The sequence below is a fragment of the Artibeus jamaicensis genome, unplaced genomic scaffold (assembly GCF_021234435.1).
Source record: "Artibeus jamaicensis isolate MK-2021 breed Jamaican fruit bat unplaced genomic scaffold, CSHL_Jam_final contig_465, whole genome shotgun sequence".
Taxonomy (NCBI): domain Eukaryota; kingdom Metazoa; phylum Chordata; class Mammalia; order Chiroptera; family Phyllostomidae; genus Artibeus; species Artibeus jamaicensis.
Window position 1 is genome coordinate 18321616 of NW_026521843.1, and position 15682 is coordinate 18337297.

General features: G+C 39.0%; 1 protein-coding gene across 2 annotated transcripts in view; it reads left to right on the plus strand.

Annotated features, from left to right (window-relative positions):
- Window positions 1–15682, plus strand: part of SLC30A6 (solute carrier family 30 member 6) — a 32540-nt gene that overhangs the window by 12289 nt on the left and 4569 nt on the right. For both annotated transcript variants that reach the window (XM_037146589.2, XM_037146591.2), the window contains 9 exons: window positions 337–402; window positions 3136–3216; window positions 3928–3963; window positions 4685–4779; window positions 6649–6697; window positions 7012–7131; window positions 9923–10025; window positions 10936–10983; window positions 12002–12070. In XM_037146589.2, the coding sequence (XP_037002484.1) occupies window positions 337–402; window positions 3136–3216; window positions 3928–3963; window positions 4685–4779; window positions 6649–6697; window positions 7012–7131; window positions 9923–10025; window positions 10936–10983; window positions 12002–12070 (667 nt within the window). The remainder of the gene's footprint in view (window positions 1–336; window positions 403–3135; window positions 3217–3927; window positions 3964–4684; window positions 4780–6648; window positions 6698–7011; window positions 7132–9922; window positions 10026–10935; window positions 10984–12001; window positions 12071–15682) is intronic.

Sequence of the window (15682 nt, forward strand, 5' to 3'; positions counted from 1 at the left end):
AATATATTACATTATTATTCTTGCGTCATTTTTTGCATGCTCAGTTATGGAAACTAGTTAAGGTAGACCACTGAGCAGAGAAAGTGTGGGTTTAGGTTTTGTTTAACTGACTTGATGATATATTACGTTTTTCAGTTTCTCCACATGTTAAAACTGTCATGTATTAGGATGCTCATTTTGAATAGATTATAAATTATTACATAAGTTATTGTTAATTTGTTCTGAGTAAATACTGATAACTTTCAGCATCTTAGGAATTCTGAAAACTTAATTTCTTCCTCTATGTTCTCTTCTAGCTGTGGATCTAATGCTAAATTTATTTTTCTTTTTACTTAGTTTAATGACGTGTTTAATAAGTTACTGGGTAATGATGAGGAAACCTAGCCCGGTCTATTCATTTGGGTAAGTTCAAATTACTTTATTTTCTCCTAACTTACTGCTATTAAAATAATTATATTAGGCAATACACAGCTAGCTAGAATAGTTCTAGAAAACAAATGTTGCCTGCTTAGTGGAATAATCAAATGGTGAAAGTAGGTAAAAAAGAATCTTCCAAGTGGATTTAAATAAGAAACATGAATATTTAAATTTTTCATGTTAAAGTGAAATATTCACATTATGTTATTTTTCTATTTTATAAAACAAATATGAACATAATATTTCAAATTAAGTTTTTTCATATTTGGGGAATCTTTCATTTCACTTATAGAAAATAGAGTTTTCATGTAAGTGTATTTTTTAGATGTTAAATTGATATATTTTAACATAAATGCAGTGATAGAGATGGATTTTTACTTTAAGACTGGATATTTTTATAGCAATGGACTAACAAAGAATTTGAGATTTCTGTTTCTATAGTTTTAGAAAATACTGGGAGTTGGAAGATAGTCTTTTGTGTTGGAGGTTTTTAAAGACATATGTTAGAAAAATGTGAGTTCATTTCAACTTAAAGGAAACAACTGGAAGAATTTTACATTGGTAAAGAAACTCCTGAACTACCCTGGCTGGTGTAGCTCAGTGGATTGAGGGCCTGTCTGGGAACTGGAAGGTCTCTGGTTCGATTCCCAGTCAGGGCACATACCTGGGTTGCAGGCCATGTACCCAGGTGGTGGTGTGCCAGAGGCACCTGATCCATGTATCTCTCAGATATTGATGTTTCTCTCCCTCTTTCAACCCCCCTTTCCTTATTTCTAAAAATGAATAAATAAAATCTTAAATTAAAAAAAAGAAGAAGAAGAAACTCATGGACCAAACTTACCCTTATTCACCATGCTTACTCTTCATTGGGATTATGTTTATTTGAACAAAATTAGGGAGGGATTTTGCTTTTTTTTTGGATTTTTTTTAAACTGTGGGACAAGGTAAACTAAGATGTTAATGCAAAATGAAGATACAAGTGTCACTGACATTTCCTAGGGTTGGACTGTTACTGTGATAATCAGTCATCAGGTGTAGATATGTGTATATGGGGGGATCTGTGACTCTGGATCAAGGCTTCAGTTGTTAAGTGACAGAAATCTGACTGAAAACTAGTTTGGGGGACAAAATGGAGATGCGGGTGATTTATCAACCAAAATGCAGGAAGCCTAGTAACTGGAATAGGGTTTAGAACCCTTGGGTCATTGTCTTCGCTCATTTCTCAGGCCCTCTTTTCTCTGCCTGTCATGTTGACTTTTCAGACTCCTTTTTCCCACTATCCTGAAAGGATTAACTTTCAGCCTGACCCTAACTCACTCCTTTTGACCGTCACCCTAGGTCAAAAGGAAAGGACTCTTCCTTAGCTCTAGTTCAGAAAAGCATGAGAAAGAACAGTTGATTGGTCCAGGTTGGAGCAGATGTTAGTCTTTAAATCAGTTACTGTGGCCAGGAGACAAGGTCAAGTAAGGACATGACAGCTTCCATTCTGGCCCTCTTGCTTAGAGTGAATGGGAAAGGAGGGAGCAATCAAACAATAAAATGAAACATTCGGATTAATTTTAATCAGTCACATCGATTGAAAAATCTATATTTAGTACTTCCAAAATCTAGTTCTTCAGCTCTGAGGTCTGTTTTCATTTCACATTACCTTCTTGACGGCTGCACTGAGATGTCTAATTGGCATCTGAGGCTTAGGCTAGAATTCTTGTTTTCTCCCCCCAAAACCTGTTTCTCTACAGTTTTTCCATCTTAGGAAAGACACCAACATGCAGTTGCTCAAGCAGAAAATTCTAGGCATTATCCTTAGCTTATTCCCTCACTGCCCACTTCTGTCCATCAGCAGGTTATGTCAAGTAAACTAAAAACACATCCAGAATCTGTTCCACCCTGTTTCTATCTGTACTAGCACCATCCCAATCAGGCTCTCTTCATTTCCTGCCTTAACCAATGACCATCATCCTAACTGGTCGCCATGGTTCTGATCTTACCTCCCATAGTCTGTTGCCCCATAAATTAGACAGAGGTTTTCGTTTCTAAACCTAAATCGTGCTGTCAGTTTCCTCAGGTCCATCCAGTTGCTTCCCATCGTACTTACCATGAAACCCTGAGTCCTTTCCCCCATTTACAAAGCTCTTGTGTGAGCTGGACCCTGCCGACGTAATCGCCCTCCATACCACATCTTTCTTTCTGTAATTTGAACACAACTCATTCCTGGGCTAAGGCCTTTGTACAAGCTATTCTCTCTGCTTCAAATGCTTCTGGCCTAATTTTTTTTCCCTAGATATTTGACTTTAAACAGTTGCCTTTTCTCTTTGTTTTTGAAGTTGTTATCTCTCTCTGTCTGTCTGTCTGTCTCTCTCTCTAAGTGGATAAAGTAACCTTCTTAAAGAGTTGGGATGTTTAAATGAGGTAATATGTTAAGTAGTTTGGCTAGTATCTAACACAAGGTAAGTCAGTGAAGTGTTAGCTGTTAATTGGATAATGGTTATTATTAGAAAAATAAGAGAGATATGTGAGCCCCTGGTAATATATGTTATACAGATGGACACTCTTTTTAATCTGTGATGTTCATTCTAGAAACTTCATATTCTGTTCTAACAGTGTCTGACTTATAGTAAAAGCATATGTGTATATTTAGTGAGCAAATAAATGTGTTCTGTAAGTACTGGTTTGTGGATTCAAAGAATAATGCTGATCTAATCAACTTTCTGATTTCAGATTTGAAAGATTAGAAGTCCTGGCTGTATTTGCCTCTACAGTCTTGGCACAGTTGGGAGCTCTCTTTATACTAAAAGAAAGGTACATTTGTATGTAACATTACTGTCATTCTAAATGCCACCTGTGCCATCTTTGGGGACATAAAGAACCTAGTGAGAGAATTTGGTTTGTAGGCTATACAAATTAGAAAGAGCAGTGCTGGAGTTTTAATAGTACAATTTCTTCATATTTCAGACTTTTCTCCCTTTTTTTTCACCCTCTTTTATTACCTTCTTTGAAGCTACTAAATCCAGTTATAGGTAGGTGTGAGTGAAAGGAAGGGATTTGGTGAGCTATGTTGTAATGCTCAGAACTACAAACCCATTGAAATGGGTTTGGTAGAGAAATATTAACGTTGCATTTCGAGGATATTTTGTGAGTCTTCTTGCCTCACCACTGCTGATGATCAACAGTTGGTTATATTAAAGATTTTTTGGGGGGTGGGCTAGGATGGGAGTAAAAGACAGAAAACTATACTTGAATAATAATTAAATAAAAGAATAATTTTAAAAAGGTTTTGTGAATTTTTTTGAGTTAACCATATGTTTAATAAAGCTTTATTTTATTTTATTTTAATTGTTCAAGTAGTTTTCTGCCTTTTACCCTCATCCCAGCCCACCCCCTGCCCTCCCCACCTCCCTCATGTTTCCACCCCCCTTGTTATTATTCCATGTGTCCTTTATACTTGTTCCTAATAAAGCTTTTTATTTTATAATTTATAGGACTTATTTAATTCATATTTCTTTCTTTTAGTGCAGAACGCTTTTTGGAGCAGCCTGAGATACACACGTAAGATTTTGGTTTTGACATAACGTATACTTACTATTAAGTTTAATTCCCTGATGTAATTGGTGCATTATTAAACAGCTATTACTCTGGCCAGTATTAGAGTTCAGAGTGTGGCATTACATTTCACTGATACTGCACAAACAAAACTTCCAGATCCCAAGACTCTTCTTATTCATCTTTGTCTGTTCCTTACACTGCAGACGAAGGCTCCTCTGCCCTGGCTTCAGGTCCTCATTGTTTCCAGGCCCAGGTCAATGCACTGAGCCAGCCCCGTCTGCTCTTCCATAATGTAAAATTTGATTCTCAAAATCTTTTAGTAGCACCTGCAGAAAAGGTGGGATTGTTATTATCTTCCACATAGTTGCCAACTATATGGACTTCACTTGTTTTGGTCAGTTTAACTCAGGACTTTCTGACCTGTCCAATGAGTAAACCAAGTATCATTAGCATGTAACGAATTTGTAACAGCAGTTACCTGCAGGATGATAATGTTAATGCCAAGAGTCTGGTTTTGCCCTGTGTTATTAGATGGAGCAACAGCACACAGGACACGGGTTATAGGGCTATGAACCAAGTTCGGATTCTGGCTCTGCTACGCCAAACCATAGGAGCAGGCAGCTCCACCTCCCCATCTCTTTCTCAGTCTCTCTGCATGCTGAAGTTACATGTCGATAGTACCAAGAAAAAAGTGGTGGTGAATGCTATTGTCGTTCTTTTGTAGGGGAAGATTGTTAGTCGGTACTTTCGTGGCTCTTTCCTTCAACCTGTTCACGATGCTTTCTATTCGGAACAAACCTTTTGCTTATGTCTCTGAAGGTATGTTTTTTGTTGTTAGTAAAAAATTTAATTAATCTCTGATAAAAAAGTCTTTCGTTTGTTTCATTAAGTTATCAACCAATGAGAAAATATATTTTGAGGAGAGGAGAACTACCCCAGATGTTTTCAAAGTGTTCTTTAAAGAAAGATGTATAAAACAAAATCTAATTAGTTCAAGTTTTATTACTTAAAAACAGGTAGGACTGACATACATTAAATTAAACTGGATGAAAAGTTAGATTTACCAAATAGTACAAATGAGATTTTAGAGGTATAACCTGTTAACCTGTTTTACCCTTTTATTTTTCGTGCACATATTCACCCACTTATAATGATATGCATTTACAGTTTTATGCCTTTTCTTCCTCATTTACAGTATCAGGAGTACTACCTCACTAAATACTCTGAAAAAAATGACTCCCTGCTTTTTGGGATATTGATTTAACCTGTTTAAGAAACCAAAAGACTCAGAAAGAACCTTTGGCCCCTACCCCTCCCTGCCTTAAAGATTCAGACAGAGGAACCTGCTTCACAGGAGAATTTAGGTTGTGACTTTAGCCTCATTCGAATCAAGTGTGGTAAATTGGGGGGACCATGGCCAGGATGACCAGGGACCCACTGTGTCACTTTGTTTCTAAGTCGCCAACTACCTACAAAGTGCCCACTCTCACCTCTGAAACGGAACACCCCATATGCCCCCCTTTCTCCATCCCAAAATGTTTCATGTACCCAGTGTTGCTTCACTGTGTTTAGAATTTTCATGGATTTATCTAATCTGTGTGAATTCCCCATGCGCATGTATTAAACTTTTATTTTCTTTTGTTAAAAAGAAAGAAAAAAGTGCTTTCATAATATTTTGTCATAGGAATATTTTTAAACATCTTTCCTTATACATTTCCAACTTTTACAAATAATGCTCTAATCAACTTATTTGTATTAAATATCTTGTATAGATTTATGATTCTTCTTTAGGGTAAATTGTCAGAGAAGAAATTACAGCTGGATTAAAAATATAGTGTTTTTAAAGGCTTTGATATACATTGCAAAGTTTATTTCCAGAAAGTTTATTTAGTTTGTATTTTCATTAGTTGGAAATGAAAGTTCCCCAAAACATCAAGATTTGTGACATTAGCTGAAATTTGAGTGGAAAACAGTATCTGGCAGGCATTGTGCTCTTACATAGAAAAGCCCATTTATTCTCCCTGCAACCATATGCAGTAAATGATTTTATTATCCCCGTTTTCCACTGACGCTCTGAGGCGGTAAGTCAGTTGCTCTAGGCCGCACATCTAGTTAAGGGTGGAGATGGGATTTGAAGTCAGGTGTTCCAGGATCTGAGGCTGCTCTTAACTGTTCTACTAAATGTGCTTTTGTGTAAGGCTTGTCAATCTCTTCTTTTTTCCTTATTTTAATCAAAATACTCATTAAAAAGAGAATATTCCCAGCACTGTGGGGTAAATATAAGTGGATACCTGAGCCTGGAGGTTACTTGTTCAGGGACACTAACTTGTGAGGGTCTTCAGATGCAGCCTGGCCCCCATCTGGCCCTCTGAGAGCTGAGTATGTGTAACCGGTCTGAGCACACTGGTTAGGAAACTGCTTTATGGTAACAGAGCCTTCAAAACTTCAGATGAGTAGCAATAGTGATATATGTAAGTTCACTAATTCCTTCAGGGCAACTATATAGTGTTGAAACTTTTTGCTTTAGTGTCTTAGACACATAAAGCAAGTTCTATATTTGAAGAGTAATATCCTTTTGTAATGTTATGTGGATGGTTGCCAGACTTATTTTGAAAATTAAAGAAATCATGTATTTCTGATAATGGTTTATTCTTCTAAATAGATAATGTTAGTATTTCCTTCTTAAAGCTGCTAGCACGAGTTGGCTGCAGGAGCATGTCGCCGACCTGAGTCGCAGGTAAGATGTCACGGGGTCTCACGACAGACATGGTTTTGAAGGAATTCATGGGAAGGCGTGTGTCATGGGACCTGACACAATTTATCGCTGAGATTAATACATTAACCTCACAAATTAGAGTCTTACTCTTCCTTTTTCTTTTTGATTGATGATACAAAAAAGACCTTTATGAGTGAGAGAGCTTTGTTGCCAGATCCTCTTTGCTTGGTTTAAAAGCTAAATGATGCTAAAATACAAGTCATCTTGTACCGGATTTTCATCGGTGTCACATGAGCTCTGCTGATGAATACTGCTTTTGTTTGTTTCACTCGTAGCGTGTGTGGAATTGTTCCAGGGCTGAGCAGTATCTTCCTTCCCCGAATGAATCCATTTGTCTTGATTGACCTCGCCGGAGCGTTTGCTCTTTGTATTACATATATGCTCATTGAAATTAAGTAAGTATTTTTCATTTCTGTCAAGTGTGTTTCCACTCCTGACTAGTAAGGGCATCACCGACCGGGATGGATGGGGGTTAAGCACACAGCATGTTTGCTCATGACCTGTGTATCTTTGGCCATGTCTTGTCTTCACATGTCTTCTCTGAAAAAAGGGGATTGTATTCAATAAGTATTTTCCACTACAATCTGTAATGCCAAATTAGTTGCCGTCTGCTGACCCGATGAGTGGAACAAAAGAGGGCAGTAAGAGAGAAATAAGCAATAGCTTGCTGTTCCTGAAAGCGGGAAGAGAAGTGGGTGTGAAGCAATTTTTTTAAAAAGCAAACCTTTGAGGAAATAGACTTTACAGCTGCTCTAAGCTTAACATTTCAGGACATGTAATTCTTTGACTGCATACCCTTTAAATATTAGTATTAATTGGAATCGTCCTTAAATTCTTGTTTTTACTGTTTTGTATACTCTCCTGGGAGATAGCACACAGTTATTCATTTTTATTTACTACCTCTGTATGTATCCAAAACCTTTATTTCTAGCCCAGATCTATGTTGAATCCAAAAGACTTATCTTAGCGATTTCTATTCATGTCCACCTCAGTGGAACCTATTTTCCCCTATTCCTTTAACCCCTTCCCCCACCCCACTGCCCGCCTCAGGCAGCCACTGATCTGTTCTCTGTTTCTTACAAGTTTGATTTTCTTAGATTCCAGATATTAATGAGACCGTACAGTGTTTATCTTCTCTCTGACTTACCTCACTTAGCATAATACCCTCAGGGTCTATCTATGTTGTTGCAAATGGCCAGATTTACTTTTTTAATGACTGTATAGTATTCCTATTTCCATGTCTTAGCTATTACAAACGGTCTTAGAGTATAGCATTGTTTAGTTTTTCCTTGAATATTTATTTATCTGTCCCCTCTTCATTCTCATTGCTGCTTCCCAAACTGAGACCTTTATCATCATTTCCTTGGCCTAATTAAAATAGTCCTCTTCTGGTCTTTTACTTTTTCATTCTCACACATCTCTGGTTTTCCACTGTTTTCCTACTAATGTGATCATTCAAAATTTCAATGCCATACATATTTTTCTGTTTCAAAATACTCCCTTTTGCCCTGGCTGGTGTTGTTCAGTGGATTGAGTGCTGACCTGCAAACCAAAAGGTCACTGGTTCAATTCCCAGTCAGGTCACATGCCTGGGTTGCCATCCAGGTCCCCAGTTAGGGGCGTACAAAAGGCAACCAATCAGTGTATCTTTCACACATTGATGTTTTTCTCACTCTCTTTCTCCTTCCCTTCCCCCTCTCTAAAGATAAATAAATAAAACCTTTTAAAAACCCCAAAGCAAAATTCTCTCCTTTGCATATTTAAATAAAATAAGTCATTAGTATAATAAAGCCCCTGTTAACCTTACCAGCCATCTATCTGTCTTAACTGTTTTTAGTTTTATTGCTGCATCAAGATTTGTATGCTCTTGTACATGCTGTTTTATTTTTTTTCAATTTTTATTTATTGATTTTTCGAGAGCAAGGATGGAGGAGGGAGAGAAACATCGATGTGTTGTTCCACTTATTCATGCATTCAGTGGTTGATTCTCGTATGTGCCCTGACCAGATAGCGAACGTGCCACCTTGATGTATCAGGACTGGGTTCCAGCCAACTGAGCTACCTGGCCAGGGCCATACTCATGCTGCTTGCACTGTCTACACTATCTTCCTTCTATCACCTCACTCTTCTTTGAAGGCTTAGCTCAAATGTCACCTCTTTATATTTAGTCTTTCTGGATTACCTCTACCCCAGGAGCCTCCACACTCACTCCTTTGTGCGTCCATGATTCCCTGTAGGGACTTCTCCTTTGCTCACGGAGGACTTTATTACATTCTCCACGGTGTACCTCCTGCTATTTCAAAGGCAGGAGCTATCTATGCCTTACTCATATTTCTATTCCCAGCATGTGGGGAAAAGTTTAAAAGTGTCCTTGTAGCAGGCGGCACTTTGGTCTGTTTTAATGGAGCAGTCCGAACTGTTGTTGGGATATTGCACTTCAGTCACAATGTTGCTGTAAGAAGAAGCTTGTAGCCCTGGCTGGTGTAGTTCAGTGGATTGAGCCAGAGCTGCGAACCAAAGGGTTGCCAGTTAGATTCCCAGTCAGGGCACATGCCTGGGTTGCAGGCCAGGCCCCTAGTGGGGGCCACATGAGAGGCAACACATTGATGTTTCTCTCCCTCACTTTCTCCTTCCCTTCCCCCCATAAATAAATAAATAAACAAACAAACTTTTTAAACAAAAAAGAGATTCTTCCAAAAATAAAACAACAAATACCTTGTAAAATTCCTGGGCAATTTTCAAAATTTTAATAGTAAATATTTGAAAGTTATTTTTATAGGAAAATTAATACAATCACTGATGAGCTCTGAGTTCTATTAGTGTCTGTATTACAGATTACTATTTGAAGGGTTTTATTTGTTGCAACAAGTAAATATATATGAAATTTTTCTAGTTGACAAGTAGATTGACTAAAAGTAGATAGTGGAGAAAATGCTCACTTTTTATCTTCATCATCTTTCTTCACATTAATTAACATAATTATTAGGGTTTTTTTCCCACTAAACTCTGGAGAGAAAGGATTTGGAAAATTTTTTGTTTTCCTTTGAGATGCTCCCATTGCCATTAGTGACCGACCACTTGTGATGAAATAGTCCTTTGCTTTAGGTAATTAATGTCTGATAGATTGAATGGTAAGCAGCTGAGTGAGGCACACATTTGCAATTTAGAATTGTTTTTTCCTTTTAGTAATTATTTTGCTGTAGACACCGCCTCTGCCATAGCCATTGCTCTGATGACGTTCGGCACCATGTACCCCATGAGCGTGTACAGTGGGAAGGTGTTACTTCAGGTAAGGGTCTTTCTGTGTGCATGTGAACACTAGCCCCGTTCTTCCACCAGGTTGTCAAATTGTGTATGTTCTTCCACTGGACTGTGAAACGTTTAGCTATTGGAGGGCCCTATGGGAAATGAAGCCAAATAATAATCTCTGAAATGTTTATACCAAGAACTAGATGAAATTACATTGGCCCATAGAATAGGCACAAATCTTCCTATATTTGTAATATAACACAAAATCAAATAATTTAAAAGATTGCCTCTAATAATGTTTCAAGTGAGAACAATGTTACTTAACATTTTTTTAGATATTTTAAAAATAAATTTGTGTAAATTTATTGTATAATCAGGCTACTGTATAATGTTTATGATTGTTTTCTTTTTCCTGTGGTTGAATCAGTGAGAATTTCAAATTTCAAGCTTAAAATTAGAACAGTAGGTTATTATTTACTGAAGCAGTAACACCTGGGGACAGGAACTGGCGTGGAGAGGCGGTCCCCCGGCACCGGATATGTGCGTGCACACGCCTCTTCCTTCTGTCTGGGCCTCTCGCCCTTTCTGGAACTTACGGGTAGTCTCCTGGTCCTCAGGGCCCGTAACAGCAATAAGATAATAGTCGTATAGTGTTATACTCGATACAAAATGTTACCTTCTTAAGGATTTTTTGGTTAATTGATTATTTTGATTGGTTGACTCTTTGAGGCTTATTTGATCCTAGCTGCAGCAGCTTCGTTGTGAACTGCAAAGAGCCTGAGCTGCTGCTTGATGTCCCCCCACTGCCGGGGGCGGTTGAGACCTCTCATCCCTAAGTCGTGATAAGGCACCTGCCAGACAAAGCAGAGTTTGGTATAAGACGCAATATTGTTAGTTTCTGGACCATTGTTGAAAAATCTCCCTTGATACATATTTTATTTTTTCCCCAGACAACACCACCTCATGTTATAGGTCAGTTGGACAAACTTATCAGAGAGGTAAGATGGAATGATAAATAAAGTCATTTAAATTTATAATTAGAGATGCAAAGAGTGGGTACTAATAATACTTTATTCAACCCTATCTAGACTTTAAGGAAGTTTGTGTTCCTATCTCATCAGGGAACATAACAGTGACAAAAGCAGAAAGATTGAGGAATTGTTCGGTCTGGAGACCAAATTCACTTGCTATAAATGTGGAAGGTGATGGTCTAAGGACCACCCTACTCCCTGTATAAATGCTGTGATTCTTATGATTTCATATTGACACCTAGGGGTTTGAGTAAGTTAAAGCCCATTTTAATCTGTTCATTGCTTCACCCCCTAACATCGTGGGGGTTTGTATTTTGTATTGTTATGAACGTCTACCTATTAACTAATGAAGGAATACAATAATTGAATTACTTGGATGTGGAGAGTATTTTAAACCATTGGTTGTTGGTATCACAACGGCCACTTTGACCAGTAGAGCTGTCCGCTGTCTCAGCTGGGGGAGCCTGCGCCACTGCGCCAGGGGCCACACACTGTGCACCTGTCCTTGGGATTTCCGTGGGGCCCACGTCCAGATAATGTGCATTGTTGTGCAGAAATTTGTTAACAGAGAGTTCAGAGAAAGAAATGAGAGAGGAGAAAAACTACTGAGAGCACAAGGGCTGGGTATAAATGTATGCCGTATTGATAAAATGAAGAGGACCACACACTGTTCAACGAGGTGGGGTGGGAGGCTGCGAAGACCTGATTTTAAAGGGACTGGTGCAGACAAGAAACTGGGGAATGGGCCTTTGCTCTACTGAACAAGCAGAAGTGGAGTTTCGGAAGTCCAAGATGAGCATTTTTGGACCCTCGGTTTTGGCTCACCGATTAAGGGGGTGGTCTGGGACTTCTCTTGGCTAATGAGTATCCTCATGCAGGGCTTGGCCATGTCACGTCCAGGCCAAGAGCAAGTTCATGCATAGTGGGATGGGACCATGCCGAATGTGTCAAGTAAAAGCAACCCTATTTCTGTGTTTTTGATCAGGTATCAACCTTGGATGGCGTTTTGGAAGTCCGAAACGAGCATTTTTGGACCCTAGGTTTTGGCTCATTGGTAGGTTTTCTATATATTACTTCAGTTATAATTGAAAACAAAACTTATAATTTTCAAAATGAAAACAAAGTACTTTAAATCCTGCCTGGTGTAGCTCAGTGGATTGAGCACGGGCCTGCAAACCAAAGGATGGCAGTTCAGTTCCCAGTCAGGGCACCAGCCTGGGTTGCAGGCCAGTTCCCAGCAGGGGATGCACGAGAGGCAACCATACATTGATATTTCTCCCCCTCTCTCCTTCCTTTCCCCTCTAAAGATAAAGAAATAAAATCTTTTTAAAAAGTACTTTAAAAATTTTATATGTCCTTTGATTCCCATTTTTGTTCAGTAGAGTCTAAAATGTAGATGGATTCAGAAACTTAATTGAGATTAATAGAGGGATGTTTTTCTTTTTTTTTTCCCAAACCAGATGATCTTAATACTTAACTGTCCAGAGAAGACAAATTCATAGTCACATATTCCTAAAAGTGAAAGTGTTGCAGAAGGTGCAGTTTTCTTTTTAGTTGCAGTTCTAATTTTGGAGATTTCGCTGCAGGTGTTAGAGTTACAACAACACAACTCACTGCAGCATGAAACTCCCTGCTTTCCAACCCAGTCTGGGCCTCACTGCCAGAGACACTTACGGCACGGCTTCCTTTCTGTGTCAGGAATGACGAAGAAAAAAAGAAAATGGCCTTGAAAAATTAAGTCAACATAATCCTACCATGTAGAGAAAATTGCTGTTGACATTCGGTGTTTACACTTACACATTCTCCTTAGAAAATGAGATCATGCTGTTTTATAATGTGCTCTTTTCATTTAACATGCTATAAACAGGGTTTCATATCGCCAAATATTACTCTCCTAATTTAAAAAAGATTCGTCATAGTTTTTTTTAACACAACACAATTCCACAGGTAGGCAGACGAGGACCGGCCCAGCAGCTCGGCGATGTCATCCATGTCGCAGCCTTTAGTTTCGGGTTTACGCTCGTTCGGTGGGGGACGGCCGCCTGGTCTCTACCTTCCCCGCTCTGTCCCTCCCCAGTCGTTGCGGGTACCGCAGACTCACTCTCCAGTACACTCTTTGGGAAGGGCTGGGGAATAGCATTTCCTCAATTCCCGAATGTTGGACACAGTGCGGATATCGTGCTTGACAATGGTTTTGACCGGATATAAAATCCTGGCGCATTTTGTTCCTTGAGTTTCTTAAATATGTGACTCCATTTACCTCTGGCATAAAGCACTGCTGTCACAAAGGCCCGATGACTCAGAGTCTGGTTTGGGTGTTTCATTCCCTTTACGTGTGACTTGATCTTTTTGCCTAGCTGCCCAAAGAAGAACTATTATTATTATTATTATTATTATTTTTACACCTAACAATTTTACTAGAGTGTTTTGGTGTTGATCATTCTGGGTCAATTATTTCAGGTATACAGTACACCCTTTCAATAATGTTATTCAAAAACAGTTTTTGTAAACTTTCCGGAAAGTTTTTTTTTAGATTTTATTTATTGATTTATTTTTAGAGAACGAGAGGGAGAAAGAGAGGGAGGGAAACATCAGTGTGTGGTTGCCTCTCGCGTGCCCTCAACAGGGGACCTAGCCTGCAACCCGGGCATGTGCCCTGACTGGGAATTGAACAGGCGACCCTTTGGTTCGCAGGCTGGCACTCAGTTCACTGGGCCATACCAGCCAGGACAGGAAAGTTTTCTTTTTTTTAAAATTTTATTTCGTTATTTTTCAAGTACAGTTTTTTGTCTATTTCTCCCATCCCAGCCTCCCCTGCCCCTTGCTCCCCACCTCCCTCCCATTTTCACCCCCTTAGTTCTCATCCCTGTGTCCTTCCTATTTGTTCCTCCAAATCCCTCCACCTTTTTCCCCTTAACTTCCCTTCCTTCTCCCCTCTGGTCACTGTCCCCTTGTTCTCTATTTCAGTGTCTTTGCTTTAATTATCGGTTGTACTATTTAGTCTCTTGCTTTGATTTTCTTCTTTGGGAACTTCTATTGTAATCATGTTGGATTTTGCCTTTTTTTCCTATTTGTTTTATCTGCATTTCCCTTTGATTTTCAAACTTTCCTTCTTTTCACCTTCTATTTCTATTACAATATACTTGGCTGTTTACTTGCTTTTGTATTTTTTTTAGTTTGGTCTTCATTTCTAAAGTGATTTTTAAAATTTTCTAATTACCTAATTGCTGAGACTTTCTAATTTTCATTTATATTGTTCTTGTTTCATGTCTTTTGGCTTGTTTTGATAAAGTGGGGTGTAGTTCTCATCCGTTTTGTAGGTAAATCTTCCTGGTTATCTTTTCTGTACTTTCCTTTTTTTCTTATAATAACTTTGTGTGAGATTTAGATTCAGTCCTTTTGTATTGTTCCTTTTTACCGATATTTGAAATTCATTTTCCTGAACTTAAAAGTAAGGAGTGGTTTAAGGTAGTATTTCTGAATTCATGGCCCTAGGGTTCTCTGTTCTGATGAGTCCGTGAAGTGAAAGTTCTTTCTTTTCCCTGGCTCTGCTTCTCTTCCATTTGTACCTGGACCTTCCTGATCCTTTGTCTCTACTGTGCCACTCAGCTGGGGTTCTGTTCCAAGTTGTTCTTAATGTGGCACTTTGCTTGGTTACTTCTGAGAGTTGCAGGGTTCAGACTACCCCAGCCCTTCATATCTTATTGCAGACCCAGCTGCCTTTCTCAAATTCGCTGTCCTAGATTTCCATCAAGTACAGGTTTACTGCTTTGGGGTTTATAGGTCAGACCGATGCCCTGTTGCTTCCTCCTCTGCAGATGCCAATGCCGTGCAGGTCCATGGCTTGTGTTTAGGGTTTCCTAAGAGTGCTCTGTTAGCTAGTTTTTTGTAAGTGTTGTTCATGGGTTTTTAGATTTGCTATCTTAAGTTTCTCAGTTTTTATAGAGATAGTTAGGACATTTCCAGAAAGTGCCACCGTTGTTGCTATCTACTAAGAATCCCAACATAATTTTTTAACTATTTTATTTATTCATCTTTAGAGGGGAAGGGAAGGAGAGAGGGAGAGAAATATCAGCATATGGTTGCCTCTCATGCATCCCTGCTGGGAACTGGCCCGCAACCCAGGCATGTGCCCTGACTGGGAATCGAACCGTGATCCTTTGGTTCGCAGGCCCACAGTCAATCCACTGAGCTACACCAGCCAGGTCCCCAACGTAATTTTTAGTGGCTGCAGAGTTTTACATTATATGAATATGCCATAATTTATTTCATTATTTCTCTATTGCATAAGTTGTTTTCTGTTGTTCCCATAAAAACTGGGCTGAGATGAGTATTTTTCCTATACAATCTTTGTATGTACTTGCAGTTATTTCCTAAGATTAATTTTTAGGCTTTCCACCATGTGAGGATAACAATTAAAAATCCGAGAAGTACAAGAGAGCCCTCAGCCAACCGTGCTGATCTTCAATCACTCTGATCTCAGGCTTCGCAGCCTGGAGAACTAAACTATCTCAGAAAAGAAGTGGGGGGTGGTCTTCCCTAAACCAGCTGAAGTCCCATGATGGACCTGAACAGACACAGCCACACCACCTCATTGGATCTGCACTACACAGTCTTGCCTGGGGTGGCTGGAGACTCAAAGACTGCTTCTTGTCTGGGATCATCC